The 16703-nt window shown below is 42.5% G+C and overlaps 1 protein-coding gene and 1 long non-coding RNA gene across 3 annotated transcripts in view; both read right to left on the bottom strand.

The window, feature by feature from the left end:
- Positions 1–4540: 4540 nt before the first annotated feature.
- Positions 4541–7425, bottom strand: LOC307013762. The gene is made up of 2 exons (XR_013801055.1): positions 7071–7425; positions 4541–5203 (listed from the first exon to the last, which is right to left on the bottom strand). It is a non-coding gene; the product is annotated as an uncharacterized lncRNA (long non-coding RNA).
- Positions 7426–8725: 1300 nt separating this feature from the next.
- Positions 8726–16703, bottom strand: part of aqr (aquarius intron-binding spliceosomal factor) — a 54431-nt gene continuing 46453 nt past the window's right edge. Inside the window, exons 33-36 of one of the 2 annotated variants that reach the window (XM_079693030.1) lie at positions 15635–15720; positions 11544–11718; positions 10289–10399; positions 8726–9235 (exon numbers count right to left, since the gene is read on the bottom strand). In XM_079693030.1, coding sequence (XP_079549156.1) covers positions 8939–9235; positions 10289–10399; positions 11544–11718; positions 15635–15720 — 669 coding nt within the window. In that variant the 3' untranslated portion in view covers positions 8726–8938. The remainder of the gene's footprint in view (positions 9236–10288; positions 10400–11543; positions 11719–15634; positions 15721–16703) is intronic. The other variant, XM_079693031.1, reaches the window with a different exon arrangement.

Raw genomic sequence — 16703 nt, 5'->3', positions numbered from 1 at the left:
AATCCTAATGCAAACCAGACTATCAAACAATTAGATTTAACTCTCAAAAGTCTGGAGATATACCTTAGCGAGAAACCAAAGGGTATGACATTGCATTGAAAAGGAATTGAATATTCTCCTTGGCATATTTAACTTCCTCTGTATGAACACATACTGGTTCCTCAAACACCAACCAATCCTCGGTAATTACCTTTTTATATAAAGGAGGCGTGTGGCGCAGTGGGTTAGTGCATTGGTGTTCGGATCAGGGGAGCACAGGTTCAAACCCCACTGTAGTCAGCATGTTGTGTCCCTGGGCAAGACACTTCACCCCAAATTGCTCCTGTGGGGATTGTCCAAAGTATTGAGTAGTCGCTTTGGATAAAAGCAACTAACAACAAGTAACATGTAATGTAATATAATGCAAGTCAAGGCAATGTTTTTATTTGTGCAGATACATCAAAAGCAATGTTGAAGCCATTTGTTGTTCCCCACATCAAAATAATAAAGAAAAAGGAACATCTCTTGTTGTGACACATGCCATATTCTTCCCTTATTTCTGCACTGAGGAAAGAACAAGACATAGGAAATGACATTGCCGGTTTACTTAAACAGACAGGGAGCGAGCTCTGAAGGCTGTGAAATCACATTGGCTAAGAGCAGTGGATGGTCCCACCACAAGGAGGACAAGACAAAAGGGCACAGCAAGCCATGAATCATATGCTGCTGTCACCCGACCCCGAGCCATAACCCTTCACTGTGTGACTCTTTGTTTGGCTCTTATGTAATGAATGGTAGGCTGTGGTGTGCTTTAAGCATCCTTTTGCCCCAATATTCAAATAATGCTAACATTTTATAACTAGAGCTTAGTTAAGTCCGCTGTGGAGAACAGAGCTTTGAAGATAATGAGGGGAAAAACAATGTGAGGTTGCCCTTGTGGTACAATATTTAAATGTTACTGAATTATATGTTGGTGTTTGCCACTATTCCTTTCCAGTGTGTTCAGGTAATATCACTTCTAGGGCAATGGCTTAGGATTTGGTACTGTTTGAATGGAAAATACTTGTTGAGCTTGTTGTCGGAGCAGCCACGGGTGTGAAAGTTTATGCCAGAGCCAGGATTAGACGGAGAGACACTTGGAGGCTACTCAAACAGTCCTGTAGTGTGACTTTCACTTTAGCTGCTGCTGCTACTACTGAGAATTAATCATTGTGGCACGATCATTCTCCTCCTACTCACGAGCCCTCAGGAGGTCAGCCTCATTGCTCAGCAGCAGAAATGAGATAATAAGGACAAAAGAGTCCAGAACAAAAAACCTATTGATTTTCTATGGGAATTTCACATCATAAACAGAGTACAAGCCCTTTTAGAGAACCCTGAGGGGAAGTCATTCGCCTGATGCAGGCCAGGTTTAGGGCCTACTATCTAAATCAATAATGTGCACATATATGGGAATGTCCCCACGCTGGATCGTAGCATTTGAAACCGTTCATCAAAAACTCTCTCAATACAAATGGTCTGAAAGCACTTTGTTCATTCCAACATGGCGCATTTATCTGTTTAGAGCGTCAGGGGCCATTTAAAGGACACAGCAGAAGGAAGACATGAAACATATTGCTCAGTGAAAATTGGGTGTGCTCTCCCTCTCTGGCCCGTGCACTGAATGCTGAGTGACAGACTGTTGGCTTATGTTAGAGTCTTCTGCCGGGTACCTCAAAGGAGCTCAGGGCTTGGATTGCTGTCAGTGTGGGTGCATTTATACTTTAACATTGATACTTTGGACAGTAAGTCTCACTTTCCTAAAATGCACAGTTTCCATGTTTTATACTTTTGCACATCTGTTACATAAAAGGCTTATAGGAAACATGTATTAGGATTACACTGAAAACAAGTTATGAGTTTAGAAAGGTGAGTTTCAGGTCAATGTTCATTATCTTGCAACAGGATAGAATTCATTAAATAAAATGCAACACTTTCAATATTTGAATATTTGATTTTTTTTTATCTAAGCTAGAAACCCCTACATTACATGACCACTCACATTCTGTAAGCTGATCACCTGCTCCTGAATGTACCAAGAACAGAGCTAAAGCTCAAAGGGGACAGTGCTTTAGCTGCTGCGGCCCCCAATCGGCCCCTAAAACCCCTCCATATTAGAAAGGCTCCCACCTCTTCTCCTTAACGTTTTGTACTTTGTAGATGGTTGCTTTTATTGCTTTTAAATGGCATATTGTTTTTATTATGTGGCTGTTGTTTTTATTATTGTTTATTTTTGCGTTCTTATCTTTATTAGTTTTTGTTTGTGAGCTTGGCTGTGTGATTTTGTATTTCTCTATACAAGTCTTTGGTCTGGAGGTTTTGAAGTGCTTTATAAATAAAGTTGGATTGGATTGGAAAAGGCAAATAAACCCCATTGGGTCTACATTATTAATTAATGGCCTTCAAAAATACTCAGGGTGATGTCTTAGAATCACTTTTGTTTTTTCAATTAGCAGTCCAAAACAAAGAAAATATTCAATTTGTAATGAAACAAAAGAGAAACAATTAACAAAACGGGAGCCAGAATGGTATTTATACAACATATTATTTATTTATTAAAACTCTCAAATGTCTCATTAGGAAACTAGAGAGCAGGAAAAGTCTTCCTCCTGTGGACTGAAGAAATGCCCCACTTCCAGAATGATATTTCCTCCCATAGCCATTTAAAAGTGTATGTTGTGTGTTTGTGTGTGCGTGTGTGTGTGAATGTGAGGCTGAAATTACAGAGCAGTATGTGGGTAATTGAACGGGGAGGCCTATACTTATCCTCTCTCTCTCTCTCTCTCTCTCTCTCTCTCTCTCTCTCTCTCTCTCTCTCTCTCTCTCTCTCTCTCTCCCTCCCCCCTATCGCCTACTGTGTCCTCTGCCAAGAGTTCTGCGAGGAATGACCGAGAAACTAAAATCGGACGCTTTTTTTTAATTTGGCTAGTGACTTTTTTCCCCAGGATGTTTGGGAGCAGAACCGGGCAGAAAAATAAATTTAGGTCTCTCATGACACTCACATTAATATTGCATTCAGATTCAGGCATTGGCCACCTCATTTTTTCAACGAATGCATCTGAATAAGGGAGGTTTTGTCAGTCTGTGCATCCGCAAAAGTGAGGGTAGAAAATGAGGTTAAAAAGCGATTTGGATTAAAAATGAAATATTCATGAATACAATTTAAATAAGCTACAAAATAGACAGATACCCAGATTTGTAGGAAGGCTGCTCAACAAGAGTATTTTTGGGTTCTTTTTAAAGGTATGCCTAAGTACCCTGTCAGTCCAAACTGATAGGAGATTCTGTGAGTTTAAACACCAAGCAGAGAATAGGCTACGTTCAGCTAAAGAGGATTTTGCTCTCTCGTCGTGCTGAACATTTCGATTCTTTAGGAAAAATAAACATGTCATGTGAACATTTTTTTTGTAAGATATGCAACCCCCAGTACAGTATGTGCTTCAGGGATTGTGTTATGAAGCTACATCTGCTTTAGCCTTTGGCATCGCTTAAAGGATTGCACCCCAAATAGTTGAGTTGTAGGCTACATTAATGTGCCCATTGGTTGTTGCACTATTATTTTTGGACGGTGTTTCATGTTTTACTGTTTGTCTCACCAGCTTCCAAACTGTATTATACAACGATCAAAGCAGGAAAAGGAGCTGCTGCACTGAACTGCTATTAAGTTTGCAGTGAAATGTATTTGTTAATTTAATATACATGGAAATCTAATCGTAATTTGTGGATTATTTACAGAATGAAGCAGGCGATAAAAAGCCTCTCATCATGAGCACAGGCAACTTTAAAATCTCCATAGAGTAGAATCATGTAAATGTTATGTTACTGTCCTGTGAAAAACGAAATGTCAACTTTCAGTGTGCTAAGAGAAGCCAGCTTTCAGTTTTGAGCTCTGGGCTCATATAATTATACTTAGTCCTCCTCACTTTCCAAAGTTCTTCTCTGAGAACTTTTCACCCTTTCCTCTGGGTGTTGGCTTTCAGAATTTAATAACTTACTGGCATGAACCCATACTGTCAAAACTTCAGTGCAGCCATCAAACACTTGGATCATACTTCTTCACAGCATTTGGTCAAAACTTTTCAATCTTTACTTAAGAAGTTTGTTTTCAAAGGCTATAGTGGAAGAAAGAGACCTAAACCTTGTAACTTTAATAACAATCTTACTTATTGAGCCCTTATCCAGTTGCAATCTGGGTATAGGGAACCTAAATTATTGAAGTATATTTGACAACCCTTAAAACAATGGGTCGCCCCAATGTAGTCGCCACCTCAAAGTTTAAAGTTTTTCTAGAGAAAGTCTTACACTTTCTGCAAAGTCATGTTATTTACTTTGTGAGTGTTTTTGCTATCTCCTATGACCTAAGGATAAAAGCAGGTAAACAGAAATATCAAAGGAAACTATAAATCCATCTTTTTATATCTCCTGCTTTTTCTGCATCTCCATTTACCTTCACCTTCAAATTCTCCAACATGGATTTCCAACCAAATACTGTGTACAATAAGTCACTCGACAAACACAGAGGGCAACTTCAAAGCTATTTAATCGCATTAAAAGTTTCCATACAGTCATTTACAAGTCTAAGCATTTCCATTGTTAAAATGCCATTTTCATTCTTATCTTCTGCATGCAGTGTCATCGTGAATTAAACAGCAAACACAGACCATGAACACAAAGCCTATTTTCTTCCAGACATACCCATACAAATTTCAAATCCGTGGTTAATTACATGTTAACAGATCACGGGGAATCTATTTTGCAAACCTTCTGGAACTTTTTGTTACATAACTTGCTAAACAGTTCCTTGCTGTATCGAGTGCCAATCATCTGATGACATCTCCACATGAAACAGATATTAACCCCACTGTGGGACAAATAAAGGTATGATTCCCCTTAAAGCAAAGGAGGTTTTTCAGTAGAAAGGCACCAATCTCCCCCCCCCATCTCTGGTTCTGGGTGGATTTCAACACATAGGCTTGCTGTGCCTCATGTTATTGGCACAGGTGCGGCCCAGGTTGGCCCCCTCCAGGAGCAGATCAGAGAGTCTGTCCAGGCCGAGGCAGGTGGTGAGGGGGCAGAAGAGACCGTAGAGACCCCCGAGGAGGATGCTGAGGGGCCAGCCGATGAAGAGCAGAACCACCAGCCAGATGATGCTCCATAAACACGACCCGCTATCTGCCATCCTAGTCTGGGAGGTAGAGAGGGAAATGAGAGTGGGAGATCAAAGTGGACAACAGCACGACTTGCAAAGCAAAACTCACACAGCTATAACTGAGCTTTGAAATGTGTGGGAGCCTGGCAGAAGTGCACTTTAGGTTCAGTAAAAACACTCAGTCACTACAATAGCATCCGAGTGTGATGCTGTCTGAAGCCGTGACTCTTTAGTGAAGATAGCAGATTATCAGAATGAAACGTGCCGGTTGATGATCTGGTAGGTTGTCAGGATTAAGCATTGGCCTCTACAAAGCATGATAAACTGGTGTCACGCCCTGGCTCAAGGACGGACAAAAGAAGGAGAACACACATGATTCGTATCCAATTAAAGTACATTTATTTAAGACAAACAAACCAAGATCCAGTAGTGCCAAGCAACCCAAGAGGAGAGCGAGAGACTGACTGCTCAGGCACCCAAACTTGTAGCTGAGCAGTCAACCTAAATCAGGTGTCAGCAATCTCTCCTGATTGGGGGAGTGGCTAACCAAGGAATTGGATCTGAGGCCTAGGGGCCGTCACCCTGGCAACCACAAGCAATAACCACCAGTCCTGTCTGCCTGCGGGGGTCAGCAGGCCGCCCACTCACGGAGTGTCGAAAACCAACGCCGGCACATTAGTCACCCGCTAATAGCAGATCAGCGGAGATCATGCATAACTTTAGTAATGGGCATTACTTTATCTGTCAACGCAGATCACAAACAGTGACCCAGGAGTATGATTTGCTGCTGTTTTAAGCCATAAAAGTGCCTGTTGTGTCGTCCGCAATGAAAAGTTGCTAATTGGAACGCAGTGCAATTTGTGAACACTTCCAACTTGATGATTTATGCATCTACACACTATACTGTATATGTATATCGTTACTGGTGAAATGTATTCGTTTGCTAACTGATAGCAACCTGACCACCAGCTGTGAGGTCAGGCGTGATTAAAGTGACGCATATATTTAAACACAAAAACTAAAACTGATATTGATATAATCTGACTTTCAGTTTCAGCAAGCTAAGCATTTTGCCTCTTTAATCAAAAGTTATACAAATATATATTTATTTATATATAATGACAAACAGTAGATGTTTTATGTGGTCTATAATTCCCTAGAAAGATCCGCCCTGAGGCCCAGCCTTAAAGTTCAAATTGTAGAATTGATGGTTTTATGAGTGTGGATTTGTCGCATGCTAGTCAGGCGGATTCCCTAAACCTCATTCAGCTTTAAGAAGACACAATGATCAGATGCTTCCCCCCGGCAGGAAATACCATCTTCTTGATGATACAATGTGTAATTTCCTGTTGTGACACTACTGTCATTTAGGGTTGGGCAATAAACGACACACTGAACATGAGTGTGTGTGATGGTAAACCCGATATTTTGGAAATGCACTAAAAAGAGAAAATACTAGACACCAGCAACTGTTTTTTCTTAAGAGGAACAATAAAACAGTGCAGCCAGTACAAATGGACTCTGTCATACCATAAAATCACAAATAAAACACTTCAGTGCTCTCTGCTGCTCTTCCATAAAATGACTTACATTCGTACAAGTACTTTTTTTCTAACCACTCGGCTGAATAACTGCAATATTACATTCAAAATGCCTCTTTTCAGATTCAATGCTATCTCTGTTGCAGCATAAAACACATTTTTATGTGGCAAGTTACAAGTCAGTATAAAGATACCAATACCATAATGCATATGCTCATGACCAAATGTACATTAACACTTCTACTGCATGCTGTTAGTCTCTCTGATACACTAGCTCATAGCAAAGGTTAGAAGTGAAAGCATTGCAGAGTAGCTATTAATCTAATGAATAGCTGTCGTGTAAGTATAAAAGACATGTTCACCTTCAGCAGAGGAATGTTCTGGAGGATGTGAGCTCCTGTTGGTTGTAAGTCTGTCTCCCAGTCTCTCAAATCCTGCTAGAAACTTCCAGGGATGTTGTGTGCGAGCAGTAGTCACTTCCCACCAGTTAGCTCTAATTTACAACAAGCAACCACAGGCAACTGAATTATCGTGAGTCCGGCTGAGAGAAAGCAGCAAGTTAGTAAGGAAGTGTTAGCGGAGGGAGGATATTACACTATAAAGACTCATGTGACTCAGTGAAAAGCATGCAGGCTGTCATGTGTTTGTAGAAAACATAATTAGTGCTATAGATGATCCACCATGAACATGTGTGTAATTGTGATTTGTCCAGTACAAATCATGAAATATTTCCGCATCATGTGATATATTACATTGTTCTAGTAGGCTTTATGCCAAAATTGTCAAGAATTTGCACATAGGGGGCCTCAGCCGACAGGGATTATCTTCCTTATCTAGCCGCTCCTTCTAATCCTTTCCTCAGCCGACAGAGAGGTACTACTCCAAAATACTCATGAGAAAACTTCGACCCGGGGTGCCCTGCTCTCAGAAGATGGAAAAATAGACGTTACATGGCGCCACACTTGACTGAATGCTGAAAATATGTCTTTCCACATCTATCAACACATGGTTCTCTCCGTCAGGTCTTTAGACTGGGCCAGGCTGGAGCAGCTGTGCAGCTGACCTGCTCCCTCAGCCTGCCCGAGGTATGATGTAACAACAACCAACCTCTGGTGCATGATAATGAATGCATTTCCACTCTGTGTTTTTGCCTAAAGGGCTGTGGACCTTGTTAACCTCTTTATTTTAAGTGGACTTGTGCTTTATTTAGTTGTTTATTCCACACATGGCAGTTATTTTAAAACAAAACATGTACTCTTATACGGTTTAAAAATAATAATAATTATAGCGCATGGTGGAAAGGAGCAGGGAGATCTTATTTTACCCGTTCCTTCTTAAAAAAAAATAACCATAAAAAAAGTCAATTAAAAGCTATATTCTTTCAGTCACAGTTGCTTACAAATACTGAAACAAAACCAGAACACAATCAAAAGTCAACTTCATACTGTCTAATTACACTTTCTTTATACATTTTCTTAAACATACAAATGTTCTTACAGCCCTTTAACTACCGATACCCGGGTTGGAACTTGGCTTTGTTTTCGATGTTGACACAAATATTGAGCTTTTAACTATTTGTCCTAAATTTGGTCGTCAAGCCTCAACCCAGACACTGATCCCCCTGATGAGATATTCTGCTGTCAGTATTCCACAAAAAGTTATGAATGAGTATTTAAGGCTTGGTTGAGTGAATGTGTACATCCAGAGGGCAAAGCCCAAATCCCCCAGCATGCACACGTACCCTTGGGTGAAGTGACTGACCTACAAATGCAGCTTAGTCGCAGCTTCTGTAGCTGGTATAGGCTGAGCCAATCAGATTTGACTTGTGTGTAAAGCAGAGGGTGGAAGCAGATGAATGGATGCAAGTATCATGACAGAGATTTTAACAAGGCTTAAATATGTCGAATATACGCTGTATTTGTCTGAGAGGGTGCGTGTGAGAGGGACACAGATTAGACCCTCTGAGCATTATAAGCTCTGATGAGTGCACATATAGTTAAACATGTCCCAGACAATGAAGGATTTGCAATTCTTTTAATAAAAAAGGACTGATGGTTACAAAATTGAATGGTATAGAAAAACGAATGAAACATTATCACCAGGATCTGCTTGGAGCAGAAACAAATACAAAATCACTGACTTTCCACTAATCTTTTCTCAAGGGACAATCCACTCGGTCCCCTAAATAACTGAGGCCCTTAATTAGACAGCAGTCCCAGAAGAAGATGCTCTACTGCTTTTGCTCCCCTTCATTTTCCTCTTCGTCACTGTCGCTGTCTCTGCCGGGATGCTCTGGCATCTTAGCATGGCTCACTGCTTCTTGCTGTTCCTCCTTCTCCTTCTCACTAGTGTCCTCTGGGTTTGGCTCTGGGGTCGCCTCTCCTTCTGGGTTTGGTTCTCCTTCTGGGGTTTCCTGCTCCATGGGGGTTTCTTCTTCTGGCTTTTCTGCGGCGCTAACTGACGCTTCCTCATCCACAGCATCAGGCTTGGTTTGTTGTGGAGGCAGAGCCAGTTTCTGCTGCTGCTGCTAAAAAAAAATGGTGGAAAGGAAAATATTCACATTATTACATCTTAGTGCGTTCTACTGGGAAATCATCTTTAATGATGGCAGTGTAGTATTTATTCCTTTCCCAGCAGAGAAGCCTTTTTTCTCATTTCTTCTCCCCCTGTCATGCCATAATCCTCTTTTCAAGGCAGCACATAAAATATGAACGAGTGTAAAAATCACCTGCGCTCTTACTATGCTCAGCTTGTTCATTCTCAACACGCAAACTAAAACAACTCTAACATCTCACTTATTTACTGCTCTGCATTACAAATACTGAGACAGTGACAGCTGCTTTAGTGCTGAATATCACAACGACTAAAAGAAAGTGTAAGACAGAATTGTGTTGGTAAAACATGTGTACACTCAAAGTAGTAACAGTTCTCAAATATTCTAAGGATTATAAGCCTCTCCTTTTCGAAATGACAACATGCTGCTGTGATTTGAATGATACATTCTATAACACATAGGTTTGAGCAAGCTCTCTGATTGGTCAATAGGCGTGTTTGATTCCACGATCAAACAACGATCAAATAGAACGTGCCTAATCACAAAGTATCCAGTGGCCTACACATGCCACTAGCCTACCGAAACTACTTCCATGAGCCTACATCGTGTGGTTTCCATAGCGACGTTTAGCGACACACAGCCGTTACACTGTTATACATTGTCTCTCGTTGGAAATCGGTAGCTACAAAATGTCAGATTTTAAAGTTAATTTTGATTTGTTGGGGGGCCTCAGTATTGATGAATGGTTGGACATGGACAAAGACCACAAAACCAACGGAGCTAAACAGCTTACTGTACTATCGTTACCATGGGAACTACTTTCTAGGAACTACTTTCTGACGGAGATTAACTCAAGCAGAAAGCGTAGGTTTGGGAGCAAATTAGCCCACATTATGAAATTATTTTTCCAGTACAGGCGTACCGCAATACTGTCGTACCAATAATGACGTTCAAGAACGGCCTCTCGTGTATGATTGCTTAAGTAAAACATCCTTTGACACTCATTGTATTTATGAAATGTTTTACCTGTCGGTGCTTCTGGGAGGTCTGGATCATGTGCATGTACATGTTATACACCATGTTGGTCATCTCTGGCATGTTCTTGATGATTTGGTCTTTCTGTCCAGAAGCATCTCTCTGAGGGAAGGAAGGAGAAAGATGACGTGAAGGGAATGGTAATGATGTATATCGGTCTTGTTAGCAGACACACCATGGTTAACTATAGATGTGATGCAAATGTGCACAGAAATTACAATTCCACTATGTTCGTTATTTGAAAGCAAATTTCTCGCCCACTGTCTCATGCGATCGCTGCTCACGTACTATCAAGAGGTTTGGAGTTTTTAATTGACAGTATCAGTATGCAGACAGAGCCGGACAGCCTAAACTGAGGAGCGAAGCGAGCAGAATGTTTAATCTGCTTGCTCCTAAAGACATGCTTGGTGCTCAGAGGCCCTCAGGGCATCAGTACTGTAAAACTTAACCATGTGTGGTTTTATTACTGTAAAAACATCATGAAGTGTTGCCCAGTGATTAAGTGTGATTAAACATTAAGCTTTACGGCCTGTCCAATACTGTTCAACGGTGCTGTAAATACACCTATATCCATATGGAGCATCAAGCAGCATCCTTTATGGTTTAGTTTCTGCCTCTGAATCAGCACTGTTAAGTAGCCTGTGTAAGTTCTGATCAATCAAAAGTCTGAATCTTTTAAATCTGCATCTGCGTGTAAGCAGCAGGGGTTACCGACTCCAGATAGACGGGCTAAGCAAGGGCCGCATGTGTGTGCCCAAAAGAGCTGTCCCCCCCGGCGACGAACACTCTGGAGTCAGTGGAAGTGTCACAGGCTGAGGGGTATTTTAGACGGCCCTGTTGCCACACACGCCAGTCAGCGAGACACAGTGACCAGACAACAGTCGTCTCATGCTGGCCTGGCGGGATTTGGGAGAGTGCTTTAGCCTTCTGACCTTTGAGGGTTAATTATAGCCAGGCCTGTGTTTCCTATGCTTTCAGATGGCCCCTGCAGAATGCTGTTAACAGGACAGGGCCTATGGGCGAAGTGGCAGTAAGACTTAGAACCAGCGAGGAACAAAGGGAGAGAAGATGCCATTCAGAATATAGAAGCAGGATTAGCAGAGTCAAGGGGCTTTGGAGTGCGCAACAGTTATGTGGAAACTGGCATAACTGGATACAGAGCTTGAGTTCTTGACTATCATCCAAATGTAATGGAGTAGAAGAAGGAAGCGCTTTGAGAAAGTGTTTTGTGCCTGTGTGTACGTACGGGCTGCTCCTGGCTGTAGTACTCGTGCGGCCGGATGTGCAGCTGCATGGGTCGGGCGGTGAGCTGGTTGAAGACAGGAGTCAGCTCGAAGCAGTTCTGGAACAACGACACCCGGCCGAAGATGTACAGACCCAGCCTGGCTCTTGACATGGCTACCACCAGACGCCTCACATCCCTGTGGAGCAATAGGAAAAACAAGTTTTAAATTGGTTTGATAGAGGGGAGAAAAACATCAAAGAAGTGGGAGGCAAGTGTGAAATTGTGAGAGGAGATGAAGTCATGTGTAGGGGGCAAAGTCTAAAACAAGTAAAGGGATCACATTTCAAGGATGAAGTAAATATTATAAAAAGGAATGGACAAATCAGTGAAGGGTAGGAGGAAAGAGGTTTAGTGAAGGATGAGCAGCAACATAACATTTCACTTGTTAGACGCTTTTCTCCAAAGCCACTTACATACTCAATACTGTGGGCAATCCCCACAGGAGCAATTTGGGGCGAAGTGTCTCAGGGACACAACGACATGCTGACTGCAGTGGGACTCGAACTAGCTAACATGAAAGGGGGACAAATGTACAGGCTAAGAGAGAAATGAAAGGCAAAGGGCAGGGATAAACAAAACACAAAGGGAGGGAGAGGTGGGAGAGAACTACAGAGGGGAGATAGCTCATTTTTTCTTGCCACCCAGTAGAATAAATAAATGTATTCTTAAGAAACTAAGGAATGCAACTTGGCTTGCTCTGATGGCCTCAGAGTTTGTTTAAAAAAAACCATGCTTTCAACATGCCTTTGACTTCAGAGCACACATCCAGATATTAGATTATTATAATTAAAGTTATATTGGAGGCCTGTGGTGCAGTGGGTTGAGCGTTGGTGTTCGGATCAGGGGGTCACAGGTTCAAACCCCACTGCAGTCAGCATGTCGTTGTGTCCCTGAGCAAGACACTTCAACCCAAATTGCTCCTGTGGGGATTGCCCACAGTATTGAGTATGTAAGTTGCTTTGGATAAAAGCGTCTAACAAGTGACATGTAATGTTATATACATTCATACGGTGGAAGAGTAGCAGAAGCTATTTGACAAATTCAGAAAGACACAAAAATGTGCTCAAAAATACACAGAAAATGTAAGGGATACCATTGAAACTGTATGTATAAAATACACACATAAATATCTTTGTATTGTGTTTTAGGTGTTTGGATGGTCGACCAAATGGAGCTTTGCAAAAATACACCAGCTGGCCTATAAATCTGTGGGACTAAAGCTTATAAAAATCTACAGAAGAAGGCAGAGCCTATGTGTGGCTTATTCAAGCAGCTGTGCTGATACCGTCTTTAGTTTGATGTACAAGAATTTTGGCTTACCAACACACATTAACATATACATATGTTGAAATGCAGCCAAAAAATGTGGAATATGACCACCTGAGCACTTCATGAGATTAAGAGGATTAATACTGCAATATGCATGATGGGTCCCATGAATATGCAGGAGGAGAGAAAAAAGGCTTATGGAAATCATCTCGCAGGGTTTATGAGTGAGGTAATGTGCAGCAGGCTGGTAGGTGTATGTCAAATGGTTGCACCTTTAAAGCATGTTACAAAATGAAAGTAGAAAGCACAACATTTCCACAGAGACAATCTTCACCAATGAGCTCAAGAAGAGGGGAACCAATCGTGGAGCTTGTGGCCTGTGGACATGGCACTACTGAAACGCCCACCTGTGCTGTGACATGGCAGGGCAAAGTGGACGCATGCCGTTTGCGTGTGTGCTCACATGTGTTGGTGTGTGTGTGTATGTGTGCATGTCAGAGCGTGTCTGGATCTGCTCCTCCCTGTCAGAGAGGGTGCTCTCTCTGTGTTTGTGTGTGTGTGTGTGTGTGTGTGTGTGTGTGTGTGTGTGTGTGTGTGTGTGTGTGTGTGTGTGTGTGTGTGTGTGTGTGTGTGTGTGTGTGTGCATCAGCAGGAATGCCTCTCCTGACAAAGTAAGGGGTCGGCTTGTCATATGGTCAGCTGCGTCCCCTGCGGTTGTCACGGCAACAGATTGCAATGAGGGCAGATGAAGGGAGGGGGTTGTAAGGTGGGACTCAGCGGTATACCATAGTGATCCCTGTGTGGGAAAAACACAATGACAGCACAGGAATTTCCCATGAACCCCTGCTCTTTTAATCACTGAGGCGGCCATTCAGAAGTGTCAGCGACGCCAAGATATGAATGAATATTAGGTCAAAGCAAAGCTCATGAGAAAGGGAATTAAAGACAGTTTTTGTTTAAATGCTTTAAACTCAGCTGTTTAGATGTAATTTATTTTGGCATTTTAATAAAACAACCTGCCATTGTTATAACATGAGAAATAAAAGAACATTGCATGATCATGTAGCTCAGTGGTTCCCAAAGTGGGGGGCGCGCCCCCCCTGGGGGGAACAGAGGCATGACAGGGGGGCCGCAAGAGACCAGGAGGAAAAATGGTTATTAAAAAAAAAGCTTGCCCCCGGACCCCCCTATGTGAGGTCCACACACCACCTATAAAAATAGCACTTGCTTACACCTATATGCCTCGAGCCTTCATTGTAACTGTCACACTGTGTATTTGCGTGGGGATTGTTGCAGTCGAAAATTCAACTGTAGCGACCGGTACATTAATGGGAAACCTTAAATGTTTGAGCACCCTCTATGAAACGTCAAGCTACCCCACAGCACCCCAAAATAAATATCTGGCGCCGCCACTGAGCCTGACTATTTCTGTTGTGGGGGCCCAGACTTCTTTTTTTTTCCAAAGGGGGGGGCCTGCCAGAAAAAGTTTGAGAACCACTGATGTAGCTCATCACTCATAGTGAGAAGCTGACAGCACGATGATATTATCAGGCCCTATAAGATCAACTTCATTGATGGAAGCACTCATCCAGGATAATGAAAACTTGAGTTATCTGTCAGTGAAGGGATTTACAATAGTGCTGAAGTTGTAGCACATTGTTAAAGGGGCAACCTTTGACAACCTTCCCACTCAGTGTGGGCTGAGAATGAGTATAGGAGCAGGGAGCAGTGTAAGACAAGATCAAATGGATGATACTGAGAGGAGAGCAGGCGCTGGCAGCAAGATGAACTACCCTCTCTGTAGCCCGCTGCACTTCTCATCCCCAGCTACATCCATTCATTGCTTTATCTGTGGAATGAGGAAAGAGCTAAATAGAGTTTTTAAGTGTTTACCTGCCGGCTAAAAGACCAAGCTCAAGGGTGGGGTGTATAGGGGAGGCTTGTATTTAGCTACCAAAGAAATGGCTTAGTATCCGTGCTGGGGTTCCAATTAGCAGAGGGTCCAGTGTAAGGGTGGGTGAGAGCAGTGGCCGTGCAGCTGGGATGAAGCGGTGAGCGGTGCAAATTCCAACAGCAGCTTCTGTACATCACAGCCAGAGGCCAGCGTGGCAAGCTGGAGCACCGAGTTGAGCCTCAATAGTCTGGTATTAAAACATGGAGCGTATTAGTCGCAAAGAGCTCATCAGTGTGTCATGGCAGCCGAGGAGTGAAAAGCCATTTCACTACGAACCGATTCAGTGAAATGAGGCGGTAGTGAAGAGAAGAGGAAGCAGAGAGATAAGGAGCTGGGGGGGGATAGCTGAGCGGATAGCAATGGGACATGAAACAAAAAGACATAAAACCTACCGCTGCAGTTAGGTTAACACTCCTGCCTCTTAATGACTATTATATGGTATGCCTTTGATCCGAGCAGAGCCCTTTGTTTGATCCCCCCCCCCAATCATCATAGCACAATAGCTTCTCTTAAACATGACACAAAATACATTCAGCTCCAGAGACATGCGCCCGTCCCGAAGCCCCCCTTTATCCTCCCTGCCTCAAACTGAGCTCTCACACATTTCAACTGTGTCTTTTAGCAAACTCCATTGAATAGTAACACATGACAGAACGCCTCCCGAGAGCAGCGGTCTCAGGAGAGTTTAGTGCCGACGTTTTGCCGTGTGGTTTCCCTGGAGGGTGTGTATCTAAGGCGCAGATCATATTAAAACATGTATTTTGATGTGGTAGAAAAGCAGCTGAAGGTGTCTACTGAAGGTTTTCTGCCTGGCACTTCAAGTATTTACCTGAGATGTCCCACGGCTTTGGTGCGGACCAGGGAGAGGATGATGTAGTCATTCTGCTGACCCTGGAACCTGTCCACTGTTGTCACCTGCGCAGACACACAAACAGATTCATGATTAAACATACACACATACATATTAAAGATATGCTAACTAAGCCATGGTAGTGGCAGAGAAAATGAGTGTATGCATTTGAGGTAGGTGGAGGGATTTAGCTGAAATGTTTCGGAGACACGAGGGAGATAGCTTTCCTTCTGAAATGTTGCCCTTTTTCTTATTTGTTTATTTTTTGGGGGGCTGAATGAATGCTGGTGGCAGTGCCTGTGTTTTCTTGTTATTGCTGTTATCGCCGCAGGCCACATGGGCAGCTAGCGGGGCTAATGCGGCTTAGAGGGCATTTGCCACCACTAGCCTCTTACCTGGGCCCCGTGAGACTCAGGGCCAAGGTACTTGGGACCATGCTGCCTGACGGGTGAAAGATTATCGCAGGGAGGAAGAGAAAGGAGAACACTTTAGGAGTTTTCTTTTTCAAATCAAAAGGAAACTCATGTCAACCAATTTGCTTTCATACCCAGGTTATCCTGTTTTGCTGAGGAGCGTTCTTACTCCCGTACATGAAGAACAGAGCTGTGTTTTTACTTAGCAAGTGCCGATACACCTTAGATCATCCAAACATATTTATAAGAAGCTAGGAAACGGAGAAGCATCCCTGTAAAACGGAATACATTACAATACTAGCAGTAGCTGTACTGTATGTACAACTGCTCCTTCAGCCTATAAGATCTGTGCACAACAAACTGTTTTTCATTTTTAGGTGGTGGTCATAACAAACCAGATAGGATCGATGTTTAGTCCCACTAAGTCTATTGCCTCAATAATAAATCTAATTGAAATACAAAATGGAGAAAACACTTTGGAAATCAGCTTCTCATCACACTTGGTAATGGCAACCAAGTAAGAAGCAATAATGTTATCCTGAAACCAGTCAGAGTCAGACTGGAAGTAAATAATGGTGACACAAACAAAGCATGTCCTACTTATTAACATGTTTACCTAAAAAGGAAGCTCTGCT

This window comes from Notothenia rossii (assembly GCF_949606895.1).
Source record: "Notothenia rossii genome assembly, chromosome: 7".
In the NCBI taxonomy this organism is placed as follows: Eukaryota; Metazoa; Chordata; class Actinopteri; order Perciformes; family Nototheniidae; genus Notothenia; species Notothenia rossii.
This window is presented reverse-complemented; position numbering and strand designations above follow the sequence as displayed.